Genomic DNA, 25,786 nt, shown 5'->3' on the forward strand with positions numbered 1-25,786 from the left:
CAATGCAGACCACAGAATCTCACCCACCCACTCCTGTAACAAACCCCTAACCTATGCCTGAGTTATTGAAGTCCTCAAATCGTGGTTTAAAGACCTCAAGGTGCAGAGAATCCTCCAGCAAGTGACCTGTGCCCCACGCTGCAGAGGAAGGCAAAAAACCTCCAGGGCCTCTGCCAATCTGCCCTGGAGGAAAATTCCTTCCTGTCCCCAAATATGGCGATCAGTTAAACCCTGAGCATGTGGGCAAGACTCACCAGACAGCACCCAGGAAAGAATTCTCTGTAGTAACTCAGATCCCAGCCCATCTAACATCCCATCACAGGCCATTGGGCATATTTACCTGATAATAATCAAAGATCAATTAATGGCCAAAATTAGGCTATCCCATCTACCATCCCCTCCATAAACTTATCAAGCTTAGTCTTGAAGCCAGATATGTCTTTTGCCCCCACTACTCCCCTTGGAAGGCTGTTCCAGAACTTCACTCCTCTAATGGTTAGAAACCTTCGTCTAATTTCAAGTCTAAACTTCCTCATGTCCAGTTTATATCCATTTGTTCTTGTGTCCACATTGGTACTAAGCTTAAATAATTCCTCTCCCTCCCTGATATTTATCCCTCTGATATATTTATAAATTAAAGCAGTTCCCCCGCTCCCTGCTCTCTTTACATATGGGTATCAGAAAGTGGAGAGGACCAATTTTATGTCTTCCTTTAAAGGAGGATCCCCCATCCTGTTAATTGACAGATCAGAATAAAAGGTTGAAAATACAAAGGTATTAAATTACATACACTGCTTTCAGGAGGTGAGGTGCGAGGCAACCAGTACTTTGAAAGTCAGAAATCCTTGGTCAAGTAACAGTGCAGTTTTCTACTTCTTGTGAACAAAACCAACCAACCCAGACAAGTTCAGTGGTAGGAAAATATTCTATCTACACATAACAAAGCGAGATATACCTATTTACCAATGCTTGAAAAATTACAAATAAGGGCATTTGGAGATAGAGACACTTTTCTGAAGAACAGAATAGATAACACATGAGTAAGGCTAGGATTTAGTCACAAGTATTTTTAGTAAAAGTCACGGACAATAACCAAAAAGTCACGGCCAGTGACCTGACCGTGACTTTTACTAAAAATACCCCTAACTAAATCTTAGGCAGGGGTAGCCTGGGGTGCCGCTTCTGCTCCCAGACTGCTGCTCCGGGGCAGTGCCAGTTGCCTGGGGCCGTCAGAGCAGCAGTGGTGTGGCTGACCCCAGGGCTGCCCCAGCTGCTCGGGCGACCCTTGGGTCAGACGCACCAGTCGCTGCAGCTGTGGAAGTCACAGAGGTCCCAGAAAGTCACGGAATCCGTGACTTCCATGACCTCCGTGAAAGACTCGCAGCCTTACATATGAGTATCTCATACAAAAAAATAATAGATTGGTGTTTGCCCTCTACATAGGGATAATTCTTGTCCATGGCACCTACAGGCAGTTAGTGGAAGGGAAAATAAGATGAAAAGCTTCTAACTAAAACTTGTCTGTTTAGTTCATTGTCACACTAAACTCACAGCCCCAGACTATTGCTCCTGCGTGGAGTTTTTGTTGTTTTTGTTCTACTTTAAGGGATCCTGCATTTCCAGTTTCCTAATCATGGATTCTTCTACTCCAAGTTTAAAAGGAATATTTGAAAAGAAAGTTTAAAAAGAATACAGAATATTTCAGAGATTACTACGGCTAAAGGCAAGCTAATGGCTGCTGGGAATTTCAGTCCATTGCATCCTAGAGGGTCATTTGATCGACAGCTGTCACAAGACACTAAGCCATCTTACAAATGATTCTGGGTATCCTTGAAATACAAGGCAGGATAGAATAAGTGGGGGAGGAGTAGGAAGGGATGGGTATTTGCCTAACATTTAACCACAAAAGATTTCTAGCAAAATTTATTATACAACAATAATCATGCTGCGAAGAGCAGGAAATTCTCAGCAAGAACAAATTTGTTGCCAGACAAAACCATAAATACTAATTTAATACATACATGCTGTACAGTATTGTGTGTAGATTAACACAGTTGCCAGACCCATCCTACTGGCCCGTAGTTCACTTACAGCGTAGCTGCTGTTTTTAGTTGGTTCACATCTTCCTTTGAACATGTAGACTACAAAATGCACACTGCCAGTGTTAACTGAAGCATGCACAGAAGAGATCAAATAATGAGGAAGCATAAAAGAACAGCTTAGGCTATTGTATGATGACACATATATGACACATCCTTCAGCTGGTGCCAGAAGCAAAGCCGCTACCGTGTGACCAAGTAGAGGTTTTCCTTCTGGGACTGCTCACAAAGCATGATTTTTATCTCATTGCTTCCACCCTAGTTCCTGCGCTATATAAACAAAGGTAGAAATATCTGCAGTCATACATGCTCTGAGAATGTGCAGTATCATTTATCAGGTAGAGATCATTCAGTCCAATTTTTTAGAAAGTTATACCCCACCCCCCTCAATTACTGTTGTAGTAATTCAATATTTCTGAAGAAACACACACACACACACATACACACACACACACACACACACACACACAAAAGCGGCTCAGCCAAATTAAGGTAAGGAATTATTTTGACATGGTCTATTTACTTGGACAAATAGATTTTACAGTCTATAGAGAAGAATGTGTCAGTAGACATCTTAAAATAAATCCAATTCAGTAGATTTATGTTTTATTATTAACACTTAACCATGACTCTTGGCAGGGAGCAATATAATAGGACGTTTTTCCCCTGGAAGTTATGTTGATCAAATATGTTTCTTCCTCTACCATGAAAGTAAATTTTACTATGGGAATTTGCTGAAGGCTCTTACAATTTAAATAATCTAGTTGTCCTGTTTATATTAGCACACGTAAAATCTCAATTTCATGTACCAAAATGCCAAACAATGCACCAAGTTATACATTTTATGTCACACGTCTTAATGTAATCCTGTTTGGTATTAAACCAGTGCAAATTAATATATTGTGCTTCCACAGAAGCCATTATAAAAATATATTTTCAAAACTCAAGGCCCTTATCTTTTCCTCTGAAGTACAGTTTTACAAATAAAAGTGATCCACAAATTTGTTTGTGAAAATAAATGTCAGAATGAGGTCCAAGTCATCTTTCCTTAAGTCTCACTGTAAAAATAATGGAGCAGCCATAAGCCCCCATCCTTTTCTACATAATAGTCTCTCAAAATCATTTGCATATTCCTTCCAGAGCCTGGAATGGACTCCAACTTTCCTATGTCTCAATCACCATGATTGGACACAAACTCTTGCACAAGGAGAGTGAAGTTTATTTTTATATAGAAATATTAATCCCAAATCACTTCACAAACTACATATTTACCATACCAAGATGCAGCCACATCCGTGGTGCCACAAAGCCATGAGACCTCCTTATCAATTTCTTCCTAGTGATGGCCAAAGTGCCCGTCTATAACACCAGGGAGAGAACGTTGGCCGACGGGGTGCTCTGTGATTGTGGGGCCTATTTCCGTTACTCTCTCCGTTCACGTCTCTGGGCAGAGTTCCTCTGGCCCACATCCGCTGGCTTCCTTGACAGCTCTGAGGAGCAGTGGGTGCTGTCCGGGATTCTCTGCTCGGTGTCCCCTTCAGGTTCCCTACTTTTGACCCTTTGACCTGCACACCTGTCCCTGTTTTTTTTCTTTTGTTGTCCCCATATTTATTTGAGTCCCTGGCTCAGTGGCTCCTCCCCTTAGGCTGGGGAGAGGAGCTTTTATTCATGATCAGGCTTGCTCCCACCCACTTCCCAGAACCTAACAGGACCTGTGGGATCTCTCATCCAGAGTACTGGCATGCAATCCAGCAGCAAGAGGAGGACCATTTATCTACAGACACTGGTGAAAGCCTACTTATGAAAGGCTTTAGTGAATCTTTAATAAGCTCCTGGAGCAGCAGAACTTATGGTTTGTTTCATCCAAAAGATTGATACTCTAGGACCACACAAGTACAGTCACACACTCATCTGCAAAAACCTAATTTTATGTACCTCAACAGAGTAAAAGGCTGAGCTGTGCATTCAAAGAATGAAAGCAGTGACCCCAAAGTACTTCAGACCTGATATTTGGATACCTAAGCCATTCTCTTCACTTCACACCTGTATTTACTGCCATTCTAAATTGTAACTGGTGGAGGTTTCCCTGTTAGACCAGTGTTATTAGCAAGCCCTCCCTGTCTCTGCGATGCAGACTGCATCCATTCAGTTTGTAGCTGGTCTCCATTGGAATCCTGAGGCTTCTTCCAGCTGCCCAGATACTGTGGCATGCTCACTGCTCTGCCGATGAAGCAGGTTAACATAAACTAATTAAATAGCTGGAGAAAGCTCAAGTCACATCTGACAAAAGTAGTGTTTGGTTCTATAACCCTTTTGCAGGGCAGTAGAGTGATTTGATTTGTTAAGGAATTTTGATGTTACTATCAGACAGAAAATCTTCATGGTTTCTCTTTTCAATAACCTTTCAATTGTCAACTCACGGAGACTAAACTGTCTTATAAATACTCAGAAGAAATGTTGACTAATAGTAGCCAGAACCCAGAAAGATCAATGTTCTTAAACCCATGGATGTTTGTTACTCCGTCTGGAGGCCGTCCACATCACACCAACATTATTACACTGTCAACTTCAACTAGATTAAAAACTCACAAGTTTTATCTGAGGCACTCAACACTATGGTGTCACAGTGCGGATGTGTGAAGTGTAGCAAAAAAGCTATCTTGTGCTTACATCCCAAAGGCTGCATGCAAAACTGCAGTGTGTCAGTTGCCTGCCACAACTCATGCTCAGCAGTCCTGTGGGGTTTGCCCATATTGCAGCTATCAGTGCAAGCTTTCAGCAGTATTGTGGGCATTACATACAATTGCCCCTTCTGGCCAGCAGGGGCTGCTGTGGCACTGACTTTTGGAGTGGTAAATGGCTGCTCTGCTCCCCTGCTAGTTCCAGACCAGCATGAAACTCCCATGGGGAGGAGGAGGGTGCTAGTGGCTTGTAGGGAGGTGGAGGGACAAGACTGGAAGAGGACAAAATAGAGGAGTTTAATAGGGAGTGGGGTAGATGGAGCTGGGCTGCTCAAGTTTCTTCCACAGGCTTCAACTCACTTCCCCCACCAATTGTTCCAGAAGTGCCCAATTCCCTCCTGCACCCTCAGTACACCCTCACCCTGCCTCTGATAGGCTCCTGTCTCTCCCAGGCCTGCTGTCATTGCTCTGGGATACCATGAGGGGAAAGCTGATGACCGTCAGTAAAATTGTCACACATGGATCTGCTCAAACTTGACAGTGCTGTGGGACTGTGTTTCTGAATGTGTCCAACTACATTTGACACCTGTGAAGCTTCACAACAGTCTTCACTTACAAAGATTTGAAGGAGCAGTATGTTCTGGAGTGACTCCGATTTTGTCAAAGTGTTGAGATAAGATTGTGTGAGTAACTAGACTGATCTGTGTTTTTTGGAAACACAGGGGTCATGTTATGGTGGTACCGTATGATCTGTACTCCATGATCTGTACTGGATTCTAGTTGGTTTCTGGGTGAAATTCAATGTTTTAATTTTGGTCTGTAAAATCCTAAAAATGGGACCTAGCTATTTGAGAATTTCTTTGTTCAGTACTATAATAGTTGAGATAATTTGAAGTGCCTTAGTGTTTAGGCCCCAATTTACCAAACAATCCCTATTGAGCAAATCAGTTAAGCCTGTGTTTTTCGGAGTTGAGGCCTTAACTGAGAGGTGTTGCTGGTATAGTGTCTTCTGTGAAAGGTCCTCTACTCTGGCACTCACTTCATTCCTTTGTCTAGCCCATCAAAGCCATGGCTCTCAGGGCATGTAGCAAATCTTGTCTCTTTGCTCAAGCTTTTGAGGAGAGGTGAGCAAAAGGAACACTCTTGCTGTTTAATTTCTGAATGGTAGTTGTAATGAGGCACAGTTCGGTAGCTTTTCTTTTCTTTTTTTTTTTAACTGATACATACACCTAGAGCAATATAGGCACAATTAAAAAAAAAATCAGAATTAAATACTATATCTTCCAGCAGTCTGCCTGGGTTTTGTCCCCATTCACTAGTTCACCTAAACTATAGTGGTTACTTGTAAACCACAAGCGTAAGGGGTTTTATGACAATTAGATTTGAATGGCCGCCATTGAGCTTTTGAACTAGCAAATGCTGAAGGAAGCACAGTAGACTACTGGAATGAGTTGTAGACTTGGAATAAAAGAAGAGAGCCTTTGCTAATTTTGAAGTGTCCCTAGCTCATAAGGGCAGACTGGATTTGAATGGCAGTTGGCCTCCAGGAGAGCAAGATAGAACGAGGGATGAGACAACGTTGACTCATGTCAGTGTTTTGATTGTAGAATTTCAGTGCAAGAATGTCTCTAAAGTGATGATTTGTAATCCATAAACTTGTGTAAATCAGGAACCAATCTTTATGATGAATTGGAAGATTTGTGCAATGCTAGTGCTGGTTTTTTTTGTTTTTTTTTATTAATGAAATTGTGGACCACCATTCAAATTCATTGGGAGATACTGAAGGAAAGAAATTAGTGGCCTCTCTTTTATGCTCAGTAGGACAGTAACCTCTGTCTTAGAATGACTGGCTGGTCTCCGGCATGTTTGTACAAGATTCAGCAAGGATAGCCATGCAATTAATTTGTCAGCTCTACAAAACTCTGTCTGTTTTGGGATCTCCTGAGTAGAACTGAGTGAATTATTGATTTTTTTTTTTCAGTTCAGTTACCGAAAGCAAAGATTCAAATTATTTAAAAAAAAAAATCAATGTTTCAAACAGAAACTGAATTTTTTTCAGTATTTCTCACCAAAATGAAAAATCAAAAAAATTTCATTTGCATCGACAAAAACATTTTGAATGTCACTTTGAAATGAAATGAAATTATTTGTTTCAATAAACAAAATGCCAAACTGATTCGTTTTGAAAATGTCAAAACTAACTTTTCCTTCCCTCCCCCACTTTTTTTTTTCAATTTGGCCAAGTTGGCAAATAGTTTCAGCCTCCCCAAAAGTGCTTTATTTTTTCTTTTTCTTTTTCCCAGCAAATTTACCATTTGACCAGACATTTTCACCCAGCTCTGCTGCTGCGGTTACTGACAGAGCTGTGTGAGAGGAGCAGCACTTCTCCCAGAAACTGATACTACGTGATTCTCTTATTGTCATCTCTTTGTATTTTTAAAAGGGACACTTCCCTTGTCTGGATTTTCATAGAAGCAGAAGTAAATATGAGAGGTCAATGCTGAAGAATCTTCTTGCAAAAGAATGTTTTAAATTTTGCCAAGCTTAAACTAAATCTCTGACAACTGCAGTGAACAAAAATGAATGTGACAACTTCTGAATATCTGAACTGAATGAGTTATATAATTCTGTTTATTATGGATCAGTTTATTGTCCCACAATATTTACTCAAATGTGAGCATATGCTAGTTCAGATAATCATGTTGTATAAAAAGATCATTCTCTGGAGGTACAGAATCAAGCTAATGCAGACAAATGAGAAGTAGTGGGATGTATCTGTTCTTCTTGGTTTTTTCCTTTATATACTTTTTCCCTTTATTCACTAGTTATAATTAAGTGATATTCTTAATATGGTAAGAGGGGGGGTGAAGTACACAAAGACCTGATGCTATTAATATAATAGTGAATTCAAAGCAAAAGTTTAGACAGAAGGAAAGACCAGTTCTGAATTTTGCAGTTTAGGTCAAATTATAATTTTTCATGTAATTTTATTTTGTCAAATGAGTATAAATAAAATTATCACAACCAGTGAATAAAGGGAGCTGTGGGGGACTGTGCCTGCGGACAGTCAATGTAAACAATATGTCTCAGGACACACTAGTGGATTACCTTGATGGGCCAAAGGTTGCCGACCCTTGGGCTAAGTGAACCGAGAAGTGCTATTTTGTTCTGATAAAGGGATTTGAGGGGTTCTGTTTCCATCCGGCACGAAATTCACTGGTGAACGAAAGGGCCCAACAGCACAGATTCAAGTCCATCCCAAAAGACAGAGACTCCAAGTGGTTGGACCTTCTTGTCAGACAGATCTATACCTCATCATCTTTACAGATGAGGATCTTGAATCAACAAGCTTTGCTGTCCAAGCATAATTTCCTCAACTAATCAGCCATGTCCAAGTTTGTGGACTAGTTTCCTGAGGCCTCACATGAGGAGTTTGGGGTGTTTGCTGTGGACACTTTGACCAAGGTAATGGCCTGTGCAGTTACTATGAAGAGGGCTACAAACCTTCGGGATTGCATCGGATTTCCAGTAACCCAATGAGGACTTTCCCTTTGACGGCTGGACCTTGTTCTTGGAAGACTCACACTTCGCTCTCCTTTAAGGGCTCCAGGACTACCTTAAGGTCCTTGGGATTGTCGGAGAAAAACACAGTTCTCACTTTTTGTTTGGGTACAGCAAGTCAGATGCTTTATTTTCTCTCTATCAGTTGCATAGAGGGAGAGAGCTAAACAGGTCTCTCAACAGGTAAACAATTACAGCAAGCATTTATACCTTTTGTTACAGACAATAATGAGCAACAGCTGCATTTTGTTTATACATAGGTCATTCTGATATCTTGTTTTGCTCACTACTGTAGACTCTTAGTCTACAGTCCATATTATCTACACAAGGTGGCAACAACTTCTCACACAGTTCTTTCCCACTCGCCTCACACATTCCTCGCTTCTACAAATCTCGCGTTATTAGGGTTACAGTTAGCCTGATTCTTGCTAACGAACTGTCATACATTGCATCCCCTTCCTGTCAGTTCTTTCTCTGCTTCCACAGGAGTATACATGCCATCCATGCAGAGATGCCGCTATGGAGCTCAGCAGCAGCAGTATTCCCCACAGCACTCTTGTGCATAACTCTTTCTCCCACCTCCGCAAAGCCACATGACTACCCCAGAAAGAGGGATAGATCTCACACTAGGAAGCAGTTGGGCTCAGGGCTCAGCCAGTCCACGCATCCTCCCTGGGTGCTTGCTAAGTGCCCATTTTGACTCCTTGATCCAGAGCACTGTTCCAATCGTTGCTCTGTCCTTCCCTCTCCCATCCCTTTGGGGACAGACTGGCCTGTTTTTACAATGCTTGAGGCTCGATTATCTTCAACAGCTGGGCCCTACACACTGTCAAATCAGGCTAAGCCATCCAGTTCCTCTCCATGCACCCTCCCCATCCCCTCCCCCAATCCCTCTTCAGGGACCCCTCTCATGATACACAGCTCATCAAGCAGGTCAGCTCTCTGCTGGTGTTGGGAACAGTAGAGGAAGTCCCACCAGGACTCTGGGGCTATGATTTCTTCTATTCCCAGTACTTCCTGGTACTAAACCCCCAGGATGGGATGAGACCCATATTTGACCTTCATGGCCTCAACAAATTTATCAAATAAATGAGGTTCCGCATAGTCACTCTATGGACTATCCTTCCCTGCTGTCTCAGGATGACTGGTTTGCTGTTCTGGACTTCAGGACACCTATTTTCATGTGGTGATTCTACTAAGCCACAGGAAGTTTCTTCATTTTGTTGTGGGAGAATACCATTTTCAGTATATGGTTTGCCCATTTGGCCCTTATTCCACCTCTCGAGTTTTCACCAAAAGCATGGCTGTGGTGATGGCATATCTCAGGAGGGAGGGAATCCACATCTTCTCATATCTCGATGTCTGGATGCTGAAGAGTGGATCCAGAGAGGAGGTTCTTGCACACATCAACACCAAACTCCATTTGCTTGACTGTCTAGGACTCATTTAAACACTGGATAGTCTATCTTGGCTTCCACTCAAAAAATCAAGTTCATTGGGGCCGTGATAGATTCCACAGGATCAAGAGCATTCCTGATGAATGACTGTTTCCAGGCAATTCAACAGCTCTGCCTCAGTCTGGAGTCTCAGCCCCCCATGACAGTCCGGGTTCATCCAACCCTATTGGGACACATCTGCTTGTTTGTAGGTGGTCCAGTTTATGAGGCTGTGCCTTTTCCCCCTCCAGATGTGGCTCAGGATGTCTACCGCCCTGCCCTGCCCTACATTCTCTGGACAAATTGGTTTGCCTTCCTTCACTAGTCCTAGATTCCTTGCTCTGGTGATAGTCCCCATGCAATGTGTGCCAGGGAGTCCCTTTCACTCAGCCCTCTTCACCAAGTCAATGGTTACCAATGCTTCCCTTCTGTGTTGGGGGGGGTACATCTGGACCCATTGAAGGTGCAGGGTCTGTGGTCAGAACAGGAAGTCTCTCTCCATATCAACATGCTGGAACTTCAAGCCATCCACAATGCATGCCAGGCTTTCTGGGACTGTATCAGACATTCAGTGGTTCACATACTTACCAACAATACCACCGTGATTTACTGTGTGAACTAACAAGGGCGTGCATACTCCAGGTTACTCTGCCTGGAGGTGATCAACCTGTGACAATTCTGTATCGAAGAGAACATCACTCAAGCAGCAGTCAACTTGCTGTGGGTGCAGAATCATCTCACAGACTATCTTAGTATGATTTTCTCCCTTAGCTACGAGTGATCCCTAAAGATGAATGTCCTGCGGGTCGTCTTCGCAAAATAGGGCTTTCCCATAATTGACCAGTTTGCGACATGAGAAAACAGCAAGTGTCACCTGTACTGCTCTCAGGCTCCCTCTCTGACGCCTTCCACTTCAGCTGGCAGTCGACTCTTGTGTACACCTTTCCTCCTTTTACGATCATTTTCCCGGTTATCTTCAAACTCAAGGTGGATCAGGCCAAGGTCATCCTCATTGCTCCAGCGTGGCTGAGACTGTGCTGGTTCTTGGATCTTCTTGCACTGTCTGTTTAGCCTCCCATACCACTTCCTCTCCATCCCGTCTTGCTTGTTCAGAACCATGGCCAAACCCTTCACCCTGTGCTCAGCTCCTTGCACAGCCTTATAGCTGCTGCATGGCTGAATGAAGAGGAAAAGCACTGTTCGGCAGCTGTCCAATAAGCCCCATTTAACAGTAGGAAGTCCTCCACTAGGCCAGCCTACTTACCGAAGTGAAAGAGGTTTTCGGTGTGCTCCTTGTCCCACAGGACCCAGCTGACATGGACTTCTATCCAGGACATCTTGGAGTATCTGTTACATCTTCACGATCTGGCAGCAATATCAGCGTTCCATCCTCCTAGTCAGGGAAAATTTGTTTTTTCCAATGCCATGGTGGCAAGATTTCTGAAAGGACTCCTCTGCTTACATTCTCTGGTCTAAGAGAGCCCTCTTGTGGACCAAAAGCCCCGAGGTAAGTGGGGAAATGGGATCCTGGGAGGAAGCACAAGCAGGAGAGCGCAAGAGGGGAGGACTCCTGTCTCATGCTGAGAAAGAGGGACGATCGATGAGTTATCTTAAGTGCCTATACACAAATGCAAGAAGCCTGGGAAACAAGCAGGGAGAACTGGAAGTCCTGGCACAGTCAGGGAACTATGATGCGATTGGAATAACAGAGACTTGGTGGGATAACTCACATGACTGGAGTACTGTCATGGATGGATATAAACTGTTCAGGAAGGACAGGCAGGGCAGAAAAGGTGGGGGAGTTGCGTTGTATGTAAGAGAGGAGTATGACTGCTCAGAGCTCCGGTATGAAACTGCAGAAAAACCTGAGAGTCTCTGGATAAAGTTGAGAAGTGTGAGCAACAAGGGTGATGTCGTGGTCGGAGTCTGCTATAGACCACCAGACCAGGGGGACGAGGTGGACGAGGCTTTCTTCTGGCAACTAGCAGAAGTTGCTAGATCGCAGGCCCTGGTTCGCATGGGAGACTTTAATCACCTTGATATCTGCTGGGAGAGCAATACAGCAGTGCACAGACAATCCAGGAAGTTTTTGGAAAGTGTAAGGGACAATTTCCTGGTGCAAGTGCTGGAGGAACCAACTGGGGCAGAGCTTTTCTTGACCTGCTGCTCACAAACAGGGAAGATTTAGTAGGGGAAGCAAAAGTGGATGGGAACCTAGGAGGCAGTGACCATGAGATTGTCGAGTTCAGGATCCTGACACAAAGAAGAAAGGAGAGCAGCAGAATACGGACCCTGGACTTCAGAAAAGCAGACTTTGACTCCCTCAGAGAACAGATGGGCAGGATCCCTTGGGAGAATAACACGAAGGGCAAAGGGGTCCAGGAGAGCTGGCTGTATTTTAAAGAATCCTTATTGCGGTTGCAGGAACAAACCATCCTGATGTGTAGAAAGAATAGTAAATATGGCAGGCGACCAGCTTGGCTAAACAGTGAAATCCTTGCTGATCTTAAACGCAAAAAAGAAGCTTACAAGAAGTGGAAGATTGGACAAATGACCAGGGAGGAGTATAAAATTGCTCAGACATGCAGGAGTGAAATCAGGAAGGCCAAATCACACATGGAGTTGCAGCTAGCAAGAGATGTTAAGAGTAACAAGAAGGGTTTCTTCAGGTATGTTAGCAACAAGAAGAAAGTCAAGGAAAGTGTGGGACCCTTACTGAATGAGAGAGGCAACCTAGTGACCGAGGATGTGGAAAAAGCTAATGTACTCAATGCTTTTTTTTGCTTCTGTCTTCACAAACAAGATCAGCTCCCAGACTGCTGCACTGGGCAGCACAATATGGGGAGAAGGTGACCAGCCCTCTGTGGAGAAAGAAGTGGTTCGGGACTATTTAGAAAAACTGGATGTGCACAAGTCCATGGGGCCGGATGCGCTGCATCTGAGGGTGCTAAAGGAGTTGGCAGATGAGATTGCAGAGCCATTAGCCATTATTTTTGAAAACTCATGGCGATCAGGGGAGGTCCCAGATGACTGGAAAAAGGCTAATGTAGTGCCCATCTTTAAAAAAGGGAAGAAGGAGGATCTGGGGAACTACAGGCCAGTCAGCCTCACCTCAGTCCCTGGAAAAATCATGGAGCAGGTCCTCAAGGAATCAATTATGAAACACTTAGAGGAGAGGAAAGTGATCAGGAACAGTCAGCATGGATTCACCAAGGGGAAGTCGTGCCTGACTAACCTAATTGCCTTCTATGATGAGATAACTGGCTCTGTGGATGAGGGGAAAGCAGTGGATGTGTTATTCCTTGACTTTAGCAAAGCTTTTGATATGGTCTCCCACAGTATTCTTGCCTCCAAGTTAAGGAAGTATGGGCTAGATGAATGGACTGTAAGGTGGATAGAAAGCTGGCTAGATCGTCGGGCTCAACGGGTAGTGATCAATGGCTCCATGTCTAGTTGGCAGCCAGTTTCAAGCGGAGTGCCCCAAGGGTCGGTCCTGGGGCCGGTTTTGTTTAATATCTTTATTAATGATCTGGAGGATGATGTGGACTGCACTCTCAGCAAGTTTGCAGATGACACTAAAGTAGGAGGCGTGGTAGATACACTAGAGGGTAGGGATCGGATACAGAGGGACCTAGACAAATTAGAGGATTGGGCCAAAAAAAACCTGATGAGGTTCAACAAGGACAAGTGCAGAGTCCTGCACTTAGGACGGAAGAATCCCATGCACTGCTACAGACTAGGGACCAAATGGCTAGGTAGTAGTTCTGCAGAAAAGGACCTAGGGGTCACAATGGACAAGAAGCTGGATATGAGTCAACAGTGTGCTCTTGTTGCCAAGAAAGCTAATGGCATTTTGGGCTGTATAAGTAGAGGCATTGCCGGCAGATCAAGGAACGTGATCATTCCCCTTTATTCGACATTGGTGAGGCCTCATCTGGAATACTGTGTCCAGTTTTGGGCCCCACACTACAAGAAGGATGTGGAAAAATTGGAAAGAGTTCAGCGGAGGGCAACAAAAATGATTAGGGGTCTGGAGCACATGACTTATGAGGAGAGGCTGAGGGAACTGGGATTGTTTAGTCTCCAGAAGAGAAGAATGAGGGGGGATTTAATAGCAGCCTTCAACTACCTGAAGGGGGGTTCCAAAGAGGATGGAGCTCGGCTGTTCTCAGTGGTGGCAGATGACAGAACAAGGAGCAATGGTCTCAAGTTGCAGTGGGGGAGGTCCAGGTTGGATATTAGGAAACACTATTTCCCTAGGAGGGTGGTGAAGCACTGGAATGCATTACCTAGGGAGGTGGTGGAGTCTCCTTCCTTGGAGGTTTTTAAGGCCTGGCTTGACAAATCCCTGGCTGGGATGATTTAGTTGGGAATTGGTCCTGCTTTGAGCAAGGGGATGGACTAGATGACCTCTTGAGGTCCCTTCCAACCCTGATATTTTATGATTCTATGACCTAAACACAATTTTGGTGTCTCTAATTGGGCCTCCATTCAAGCCCCTTGCATCCTGTCCACTGCCCCTCTAGTCTAAAAAAAACATGTTCCTGCTAGCCATTACCTCTGCAAGGAGGGTGTGTGAGCTGCAGGCTTGGATGGTAGGGCCTCATCTACACACAGATCTCCAAGGACAAGGTAATACTGCAGACTTTATGAAGGGACAAGCAGTCTCTGCACAGACTATCTCTAGATCCTGTCTTAAGACTGCATATGAAATAGCTTCAGCTACACCTCCTCAGCAGATATGAGCTCATTCGCTGAGGGCCCAAGTGACATCGATAGCGTTACTCAGTGACATTTCCGTATTAGACATTTACAGGGAGGCCATGTGGTCAGCCATGCACTTATGGACCCTTCTGCTATTACCGCATCTTCCAGAGTGAGTGCGGGCCTCAGTAGGGCAGTCCAGCAATCTACATTTCGGTAGACTCCAAGCCCTCCCAGACAGGGTACTGCTTGTGAGTCACCTATGTGGAATACACACCTGCATTTACTCAAAGACGACAAAGAAAAGTTACTTACTGTAACTATGGTTCTTCGAGATGTGATGCAGATGTGTATTCCATGACCCACCCTCTATCCCCTCTGCATCAGAGTCTCTTCTCATGGGCTTTTCGTGTCAAGGAACCGAGGGGGGTCAGGACAGTGTTGTCTTATATAGCCAAGGCAGGGGCCATAGTCACAAGGCATGAGCGCCACCCCTCTATGGGTACTGCTAAGCAAAAGTCTTGGCTCCTGCACACTGGGTGTGCACACACCTAAGTGGAATACACATTTACATCATTCTTCGAAGAGCCACATTTACAGTAAGTTAACCATTTCTTATTTCATCTTGTGTAGAGATGTAAAAGATGAAGCCATATGATGGCTTTAGTCCTTTGAATGGATATATATGGTTGTGAGGATGAATATATCCAAATTATAGAACTCCTTTGTCAGTGTACAAGTTAAGCCATTATATTTTGTTAATTAATTGTAAAACAAACTACGAAAAAAGCATGTTGCATGCAATCAGTTCTAGTAAATTTCACTTGTTGCTTTTCTTATTTTTGTGATCAATTAGGATGCAGGAAGCCAACAAATCGGTTTCTTACTTGGAAGCTGTGGTGTTACTGTGGCCTTGACTAGTGATGCATGCCATAAAGGACTGCCTAAAAGCCCTACAGGGGAGATACCACAGTTTAAAGGTAAACTTATCCTCATTAAACCTACATCTTATACAAAGGTTCCACATGTGTTACTAAATAGCACTTACGAACATGTCACATATTCACCATTAGTACTTTTGAGGTTTAGAAACTAGCCTCAACATATCAGAGAGGTAGCCGCCTTAGTCTGAATCTGTAAAAAGCAACAGAGGGTCCTGTGGCACCTTTGAGACTAACAGAAGTATTGGGAGCATAAGCTTTCGTGGGTAAGAACCTCACTTCTTCAGATGCACATCTGAAGAAGTGAGGTTCTTACCCACGAAAGCTTATGCTCCCAATACTTCTGTTAGTCTCAAAGGTGCCACAGGACCCTCTGTTGCTAGCCTCAACATAATAGGTCCTAATGTCTATGTACAGAAAGTATAATAATTAATAATCCTGGTTGGTCTACTCCAGTGGGGATACTCACATGAGTAAAATAAATAGTATTCAACCAACCACACTGTAGAAGCATAGAGCACATTTGAAATAAACTTGCGTGCAGAAGAATTTCATTCTCTTGTACTATTTATCCAGCAGAAACTCAGCAAAAGCTGTCTTTGTCTGTTTCTCAGGGTGGCCAAAGCTGCTATGGTTTGTCACCGAATCTAAACATCTTTCTAAACCTCCTCGTGACTGGTTCCCACATATCAAGGATGCAAACAATGACACAGCTTACATAGAGGTGAGTTAATAAAGATAAATAATATTTTCTTTATGATCCATTGCATAAGACACTTCTGAATAACATTGAGTTAATAAAGATAAATAATATTTTCCCTATGATCCATTGCATAAGACACTTCTGAATAACATTAAGATAAACATAACTATGTTGCCACTGCTTCTATAAACAATGAGCATCCTGTTTACTTTCAGTATAAATAGGAACTGAATATTGCATGAAAGTTAATATAATATTAAATAGTTAACTTTGCATTTCTGGAGTCTTTTTGACTTAAAGGTTTCTACAGTATTTGGGGCCCTGATTCAGCAGTGCTCTAAGTACAGTCTTAACTTAGAGCATGCATGTGCTTAACTGCTTTGCTGAATTGGGATTTCAGATGTTACAGTGATGGACGCTTCACAAATAAGTAAGCTGCAGCAGTGTGGACACCCAACTTTTGCACTTCCAGACTTTGATTTTTTTGTTTGTTTGTTTTTGTTACAACTTTCATTAAAGATAAACCAAACTGACTGAAAAAAAAAACTTATCAAGAAAGTCACAAAGCTATAAAAAATAAAGGAATGAAATATAATGCTTAATGTCACTTCTCCTAACACACAATGAACTGATGACACCAAAGATTTTGAAGGGGTGGGAGCTGGAAGTCCACAACTTATTAAATGGCAGGAATTCATAAACCATGTTAACTTGCTCTCACGGAGATCATATGTATATTGACTCCCACAAAGCGATATGTAGTCTGAATGACCCATGTATTCAGGAGAGTTCTGTCCTATCTTGTCCTTAAAACTAGACCCTCTCTGTGCTCAAGAGGAGTCCAGACTTTCTCCAGCTGCATCTTTTGAGATATGGAAATGACTAGCAAAGTGTATGGTGGACCATCTCCTCAGTGCCTTAGAAACAGTCATCTTTTTCCCCCTTAGCTTCATCTGAAGTTCTTTTCCTGTCGCCAAGCAAACCCTCCCCCCTCTTTTTTTTTCTTTGCCCACAGGGCTCCTACTCAATTTAACTTGCTGCCACAATATTCTATAGGATTTTTCCTGTTCTGCCATAGCTCTTACTCACCATACAGGCTTCTCACTGATCTGTTCAGACGAGGGATCATAAACAAGCATCACCTAAAGAAGTTTTTTCCCTAGTATTTGTGGACCTGAGTAAGGAAGAGAAGCTGTTTGTTCCTCATCCTTTGTTAAAAATCTTGTCTCTTGCCAGTCAGTATATGGGGTTAAATTCCCTCCCGAAAGACCCACTTCAGGGAGGGAAAATTAGCATAGCTAGATGCATTTAACTTTTTCGGGTGTAGGTTTTTCTGTTCCTTTTTTCCTCTTTTGAAAGGAGCAAATGAATTAAATAATGTTAGCATTTAAATAATTACAAGTGAAGCTAGTGCCCTACTCAGTTCAAAGTGGTTGGGATTTCCCATCTATATGCTTGATAATGTTAGTTTTCCAAAAGAGTGGGTTAACATGGCAGCTATGCATATGTATTGAATGTTGATGGCTATCTTCATGATGGAAGAAGATACTAATTTTGTTTAAATGACGACTTAGAATTTGCAGCCTACTGCAGAAAGTACCAAAAATTGTGAGGGCTCCAAACTCAGCACCATGATTCTTCACCATCCGCTAATTATTTTTTCTTCTTACATGTAATACAGTTTGTGTATTTCTGTTAGTATCAATACCCTCACACACATGATTGTAGCAGCCACCCCTTTGCCGGTCATGTTCAGGAGGGCTGCCTGAATAATTTAACCAGTGAGAAGTAACTTCTCAAATTTTTAAATCTAGTCAACATATTACTCAGTGATGTCTTACTTAGGTTACTCAGACTTCTACTGCTGGTGTTGCTAGTGTGATCAAAAGCAAGGTTAGAATTAATATCAAATGTAATTCTCCCACCATCCCTGAACGCAAACAGCTGAAGAGTTCCTGATAGCAAACATGACAAGTTTCTGCCTAAAAAGACACCTTTTCCAGGAAAAAAAAAATGGGTTTAATAAAAACTGTTTTGCAGCCTTCATTATAACTCTTCCTACCTGTGAAAGCTAAAATAAAGTAACGAAGTTCATCAACCGGCCTTTGTTTCTACATGTTAAATGCTTTGAACCTAACTGCCAAACAATAAGAGCAGTTGCATACAATATATTCAATCTTTAATAACAAATCTCTTGTAGTACAAAACGTGTAAAGATGGAAGTGTGCTTGGGGTGACTGTGACAAGAATTGCACTGCTGACCCACTGTCAAGCTCTTACACAAGCATGTGGATATACAGAAGGTATTAAACACATTCCTCTTGTTTCAACCCTGCCTGATTGGGGCTTTATGTTATATAGGGCTCTATTAAATATTTCTAGATCAAAAATAGAAATTATGTATTCATTGCATTTTTGAATGTCTTTGAGATGAAACAAAGAGAAAAGGCCTTGCCAAGACTAATTGTACTATAGAGAGTTACTCTGAAAGTTATGCTTTGAAGTCATTAGTCAGGTTATACCAAAATTTACTGTATTTCCTTCCTGTAAGTGGTTTTGCTTTGGGTTTATGCCGTGCTCAGAAAAATAAGCCATATTTTGTTTTTATTTGATAGCTGAAACAATTGTGAATGTACTAGATTTCAAGAAGGATGTTGGCTTATGGCATGGGATTCTTACAGTAAGTAACTTTTTCCTTTATGTGAATATTTGAAAAAGAACTCGTCTAAGCTTTTATCATCAAATGTTGGGATGTCATAAGATTTCTTCTAACTCGATCTTGTTTGTCATAAAATCAGAAAATTACAGTTTAGAGCTGATGATTCTTGGCTAGTTAGCTATACCTCTACCTAGCAAGCACAGTAGGAATTCCTCAGTGCATCGGGTCAAGTGCTTAGTTTGGCCCTACTCTTGCCAAGCACAGAGTTGATACAAACTTCTCCGTTGGATGGTTCTGAGGCCTACAGTCTTTGCAGGCATTGAATCAAGAACAACAGTCCTCTGTGGCTTCAGTAAGATCCTCATCAGCTAGAATTGTTATATTGCCACTGACAATGTTCCTCATAATTCAAAACTACCTCCTCTTGTGGTGTCCCCCAGGGATCTGTGGTGTCCCCCAGAGACCAGTTTCTTCAACATATTCATAAATGATCTGGAAAAGGGGGTAAACAGTGAGATGGCAAAGTTTGCAGACGATACAAAATTACTCACAATAGTTAAGCCAAAGCAGACTGAGAAGAGTTACAAAGGGATCTCACAAAACTGGTTGACTGGTAAACAAAATGGTAGATGAAATTCACTGTTGATGAATGCAAAGTAATGCACATTGGAAAGCATAATCCCAAGTATATATACAAAATGGTGGCATCTAAATTAGCTGTTACCACTCAAGAAAGAGATCTTGGAGTCATTGTGACTAGTTCTCTGAAAACATGCACTCAATGTGCAGTCGCAGTCAATAAACGTAACATAATGTTAGGAACTATTAGGAAAGGGATAGATTATAAGACAGAAAATATCATAATGGCACTATATACATCTATGATACACCCACACCATGAATACTGCATGTTTTCTGGTCACCCCCATTTCAAAAAGATATATTAGAATTGGAAAAGGAGCGGAGAAAGGCAACAAAAATTATTGGGATATGGAACAACTTCCATATGAGGAGAGATTAAAAAGACTGGGACTGTTCATCTTGGAAAAGAGACAACTAATGGGAGGATATAATAGAGGTCTATAAAATCATGAATGGTGTGGAGAAAGTGAATAAGGAAGGTTTTTCTTACTTCTTCCCATAACACAAGAACCCGGGGTCACACAATGAAATGAATAGGCAGCAGACTTACAACAAACAAAAAGAAGTACTACTTCACACAGTGCACAGTCAACCTATGGAACCCGTTGCTGGGGATGTTGCGAAGGCCAAAATTATAACAGGGTTCAAAAAAGAACTAGATAAATTCATGGAAGATAGGTCCACCAATGGCTATTAGCTACGATGGTCAGAATGCAACTAGGGTTGCCAACCCTCCTGGACTGGCCAGGAGTCTCCCAGAATCTGCCTCAATCTTCCAGTTGCTATTGAAAACAATCCTGGAGATTTTAATACACCAAAAGTCTGGCCGGCAGCGCAGCAGGGCTAAGGCAGGCTCCCAACCTTCCCTGTCTCCGCGGTTCTGGAAGTGGACGGCATGTCCCTGTGGCCCTTAGGCGCAGGGGCAATCGGAGGCTCCATGCACTGTCCCCACCCTGAGCACCAGCTCTGCAGCTCCCATTGGCCAAGAACTGTGAACAGGCAGGGGCAGCGAGCAGAGCCACCTGGCCACCCCGAGCCTAGGAGCCGCAGGGACATGCCAGTTGCTTCCAGGAGTCACCTGGGGTAAGCACCGCTTGGCCGGAGCCAATACCCTGCACCCTCTCCCACACCACAACCCCCAGCCCCTCACCACCTCCCGTACCATAGCCTCTGACCCCAGCCCGTCCCCCATTCCCCTGCCATCCCCCCGCCCCAGGCCTGAGCTCCCTCCTGCACCCAAACTCCTTCCCAGAACCTCCTCCCACACTCCAGCCCCCCCCACCCCTCAGCCCAGAGTCCACACCCCCTTTCATACCCCAACCCCCTGCCAATGAAAATGAGTGAGGGTGGGGTAGAGTGAGTGATGGGGTGGGTGGAGTGAGAAGGGGTGGGGCAGGGGCATGGCCTCGGGGGAAGGGGAAGGCAGGAGCAGAGCAAGGGTGTTTGGGTTTGTGCGATTAGACAGTTGGCAACCTTAGATGCAACCCTATGCTCTGGGTGTCCTGAGCCTCTGAATGCCAGAAGCTGGGAATGGCGACAAGGGATGGATCACTCAATAATTGTCCTGTTTTGTTCTTTCCCTCTGAAGCACTTGGCATTGGCCACTGTGAGAAGCCAGGATAGTGGGCTAGATGAACCATTGGTCTGACCCAGTATGGCCAAACTTGTGTTCTCGTGTTACTGATCCTGAGACAATTCTGCTGCACTAGGTTGAACAAGCTGTCTATTTGCCACTTGAATATCTTCCAATGCAAGCACCTGGAAGTTCACTGGTGTGGAGGCCAACATCTTTTTTTTTATTATTAAAGACCGCCCCCAACATTCACATGAAGACGATGTTGCAGCTGAAGCTTGGGGAATCATGTTCAACTGATCATAGTGGAGAGAGTGGCTAACTTAGAAGAGACCATATCTGAACATTTCAAACTGAAAGAACTTACGTTTTATGATTCCAGGGGAACCCAGCATACCTTTCCTGCCACCTGTTGCTCTGTTTCCATGAATGTCAAGGGGCAATTATAATTATGCCAGGCAGAGTGGCAAATCAGACTTTATGTCCACAAGTAGTTAATTTAATATAGTTTAACTTTGTTATCACACAATCTGAAAGTAAGCACCCACCAAAATTTTCTCTCAGCCTTTTTTTACTGTTGCTCTTGATATATCCTTAACTTGTTGCCTGACTTATCTATGAAGGCTTTTCCTGTGTTAACAGTTGCACAATACTGAAAAGGGAAATATCATTTTTGGATCCAGTCATGCAAACACTTACATGAGTAATCCCATTGGGAGATTTACCTGTGCTCAGATTTTGGGATCCCAGACCTGGGTTTCCCAAAACATATCATATTTAATCCCTACTTTTAATGTAGCCATATTGTGTGCCAAATAACTAAAGAAAACAAACATTTAAAACCATGAAAGATCAACTTGCTGCCATTAGCTTCACTGAATTTCTTATTTATATACTTTACAACTTTTTAGAACCTCACAACAGATATGCTGGGATTGGTCTAGCCAATAAGAGGGCCAAAAGGCCCTTAATTTATTTTGTTTTAGAGAAAGCATGATTTTGCTTATTTCATGTATTATCATTGATTCCACTTCCTACTTTTATGCACTACTAAATGAACTTTTCTGCTGCTATGGTAGCTTTTTACTCCATGTAAAGACAGGGTTTTCTAGGTGTTTAAATTGTTGCATATCTCTTTGAGTAAAGGCAATTCCTGTGAAATAGGGTTAGCAGAATTGGGCCTTAAATTCATCTCTGAAAGCAAAAATGCAGTCATCAGTCACTCAACCTTTGGCAGTTAAAGCATGCTTTTGTGCCACTTTTCATATTGCTGTTGTATAAACTAAGTGAAAGAGAGTAGAAACAAGTGAACAGGCATTTTTACAGTTATATTATAATTTTCAGCATAGATTATTTTTTTTTTTAGCATCTCTTATTGGTTTAAACCAGAATTCCTAATTATGTACTTATTGATTTGATTCACAAGCTGACATGGTATAAACTTTTTCCATTACTAATTTTATGCTGTTTGGGGACAAATCCCTTGTTTACTTTATTTTGATTTCAGAGCGTCATGAACATGATGCACGTTATAAGTATCCCATATTCCTTAATGAAAGTGAATCCACTCTCATGGATACAGAAAGTCTGCCAGTACAAAGGTAAGGATCAGAAGTGCATAAAGGTATTTTTGAAAAGTCAAACTCAGAAAAGCAAGTTGTTGCTATTGAGGCTATTTCGCTGTAATTTACTCATTCCCACATCTTAAAATAACTTCTACACAGCACATTCATAATTTTTTCACTTTTATTTTAGCAAAAGTCGCTTGTGTAAAATCCAGGGACATGCACTGGGCATTAGTGGCACATCGAGATCAAAGAGATATCAACCTTTCCTCATTGCGAATGCTAATAGTGGCCGATGGCGCAAATCCTTGTAAGTGATGCTTGTATAATAAAACAAAGAATATGATTCTTATTTCCTGTCTTACATTTTAAGTTTCAGTCTTCAGTCACATTAGCAAAAAATGTTTGACAAAAGTATAAGGTTTATCTACTGCAAACTACACAACATTTATGGAAACAGTAATTAATTTTGGATTTTTTTAAAATGTATTTTTCCTTAGCTAATCCTGAAGCAAACTTGATATTCCACATAACGTAAGTCGCAGTAAATCCAGTTTTGTTTAACATGACAGCCATATATAAAGACTGAAATAAATTATCTTTAAGTTGTAGAAAGAAGCAGAAGGTTTGCTTCTGAGCAACAGAGAATTTTTTGGGGGGGATATTTGCACTATCTAGACAACTGCATCTGGATCACTTCATGAAAATTAGTATTAATCAGAACTTTCTCCATGTAATTTTTAAGATACAGTGATATAGATCTTCTGTTCATCTATTGTAACTTGCTTTGAGTCCCTAGAGTAAAATCCTTCCTTAATGTGCCTTTTGTTAAACATATTGTATGTGTACTTCACATCTTAGATCCATCTGTAGTGGCTCTTCTACCCACAAGCAATGAAACTATTTATGCCTGAAAGCTAATCTTTAATATACCATATATAGTTGAGCTCTACCAGATATGATGTTTTCCAGATGTCATCTAGATCCTTTTGTCCTGAAAACCCATGTACATGCATCAAAATGTTTTGTATGTGAATAGCATTATCTCAGAAGTCAGATTATTTTTCTTCTCTGATTTTCACTCCAGGGTCTATTTCTTCCTGTGATGCATTTCTCAATGTCTTCCAAAGTAAAGGCCTAAGACAGGAGGTCATTTGTCCTTGTGCCAGTTCACCAGAAGCTCTCACTGTGGCTATTCGAAGGTACTGTGTTACACAAATTTAAAAAGACAGTTTATAGAACAACACATTTAAACTAAAAAAATGAAAAATTATATTCAAGCAAGATTAAGGCTGTATAGTTAGCATTCGCATTATCCATCTTGTATTCATCTTTGTACTAAATAGGACCTGCAGAATGTGTGGCACCCTAACTAGTTTTGGAGGGAAAGAACAATATGATCAAGTTCATAATATAATTTTAGTTTAAAATCAAACAGGCTAACATGCAAAATCTGTGTGGAAACCCTTGTAAAATCCCACAATAAAGCAGTGAATGAATTAAAAAGAGGGAATTTTAATTGAATTGCAAGAGTGGGAAAATCATGCTTTAGAACTCAACAACCAGTGTCTTTCTGGAAAATTACAGCGGGCCTCTGGTGGCCTTTGGCTGAATGGCTTTTTTCTTAATGATTAGAGAAGCTCCGTAATCCCCTGGAAATGTGTTACCCGCTCTGTTGTGCCTATGCCTGGAATTGGGGTGTATAAATTCCAACAAAACTGCCAGACCTTTATATTTACTCATGATTGTGGGTAGGTAGTGGCCACCTATCCCAGGTTTGTGACACATTGTGATATGATGGGTAAAGACATAACTGCAGCACATTATAGTGTGTGTGCGATAGTATCATGACTTTGTTCAAAAGTGGAAACTCTGGAGAGTGGGTATGTCATCCTAGATGGTCAGTTCAAATGCCGTTCTAACGTCCAGATTTCTAGAGCTGTTTTTCAATGTATAACCTCGTTAAGGCATCTGATTTAATATTGTGAAGCTTTGTAATTATGTTAAATAAATGATATTCTGCAAAGCTTAAAATATAATGCCTGTTAGGGAAAATTTAACCTGATTTTTCAAATGCAGTTTTGTGGATTACTGCAGGAAGAAAGATAAGATACCAGGAATGTGTTTAGCTAGGTCCCAGCTCCGTTAACACGCCTGGGAATTATCCAACAATAACTTATGCAGTCCAGGTCAACCTTCCTTTTGTAATCCATATCACCTTGGGTAGGACCACCATCAGCACTGTTTCCCTTTTAACCTGGTCCTAGAATTGTAGCTGGGACCTCACTGTCTTTTTCTTGTATGAAGGTTGAGAACACGGGGTTGGCACTTTGCTGTGCCAGACATTAGTACCCTGAAACCTATTGGCCACCTTCAGTGAATACCTTCCCCTAATCCTGATTCCAGTTTTGATTTGTCAGGGAACCAGACCCCTTATTGACAAGTACCTGCACTGGACATCTGCCAAACTGAGACATGAACACATTACCACTTAACCTACCCACCAGGCCCCTATGCTGCGGAAAAGACAAAAATCCCCATCCAGGCTAATCAGGCAATAAGGAAAAACTCTTTTGCAGCCCAAAAAGGCAACTAGCATGATGCTCACAGCAAGGTCCAGAAACAGGGTCCTACTCTAATCCCAAGGAGGTGGCACCATGGGTAACAGGATTTATAAACCCTCCTCTTGGGTACTTAGGAGTCAGTGGACCCTTCTATCCATCCAGTTAAACAAGCAGCGCCACATCTCTCCTCCTCATCCTCAAGAGGCCACAAGGAGGGGAGGGAAAAGAGGGAAGGCATTCTTTATAGGCACTAAAGGGTTTGCTTTTCCCTGCTGGCCCAGACAGTGCTTCCCTCAAATCTGAAGCTGCAGAATGGAGGCATTCTATCAAATTTTTGAAACTTAATGCCATAATAGGAGGTCTGTCCTTTCTAGCTTTAGAATTCTATGCTAAAATCCATTTTGAACTGTTAAGGGTCCATTTTCATATTATGTACCTTTGCTAGGTTACCTAAGAGGTTTTATTAACAAATAAAATAGATAAGTGAAAAGTATTTTTTATTTTTAGAACCTTGTTCTGCAATTATGTAGCAATCATCTTGTTACAGAGAATGTTATTGAACTTGTAAATGCTTGTGTAAAGTCTGTAAATAGCAAGATAATCTTCCTGAACTCTGAAACTTTAGTATCTTTCACATTCTATTCAAACAGTCATTCTT

At 42.1% G+C, this 25,786-nt stretch overlaps 1 protein-coding gene across 9 annotated transcripts in view; it reads left to right on the forward strand.

Moving 5' to 3' along the window:
- The window catches only part of DIP2C (disco interacting protein 2 homolog C), a 474,795-nt gene that overhangs the window by 363,343 nt on the left and 85,666 nt on the right, over positions 1 to 25,786 (forward strand). For all 9 annotated transcript variants that reach the window (XM_054021046.1, XM_054021037.1, XM_054021039.1 and 6 more), the window contains 7 exons: positions 15,338 to 15,461; positions 16,037 to 16,146; positions 18,326 to 18,428; positions 18,741 to 18,805; positions 22,507 to 22,600; positions 22,755 to 22,874; positions 23,652 to 23,766. In XM_054021046.1, coding sequence (XP_053877021.1) covers positions 15,338 to 15,461; positions 16,037 to 16,146; positions 18,326 to 18,428; positions 18,741 to 18,805; positions 22,507 to 22,600; positions 22,755 to 22,874; positions 23,652 to 23,766 — 731 coding nt within the window. The remainder of the gene's footprint in view (positions 1 to 15,337; positions 15,462 to 16,036; positions 16,147 to 18,325; positions 18,429 to 18,740; positions 18,806 to 22,506; positions 22,601 to 22,754; positions 22,875 to 23,651; positions 23,767 to 25,786) is intronic.

This window comes from Malaclemys terrapin, chromosome 2 (assembly GCF_027887155.1).
Source record: "Malaclemys terrapin pileata isolate rMalTer1 chromosome 2, rMalTer1.hap1, whole genome shotgun sequence".
Taxonomy (NCBI): Eukaryota; Metazoa; Chordata; order Testudines; family Emydidae; genus Malaclemys; species Malaclemys terrapin.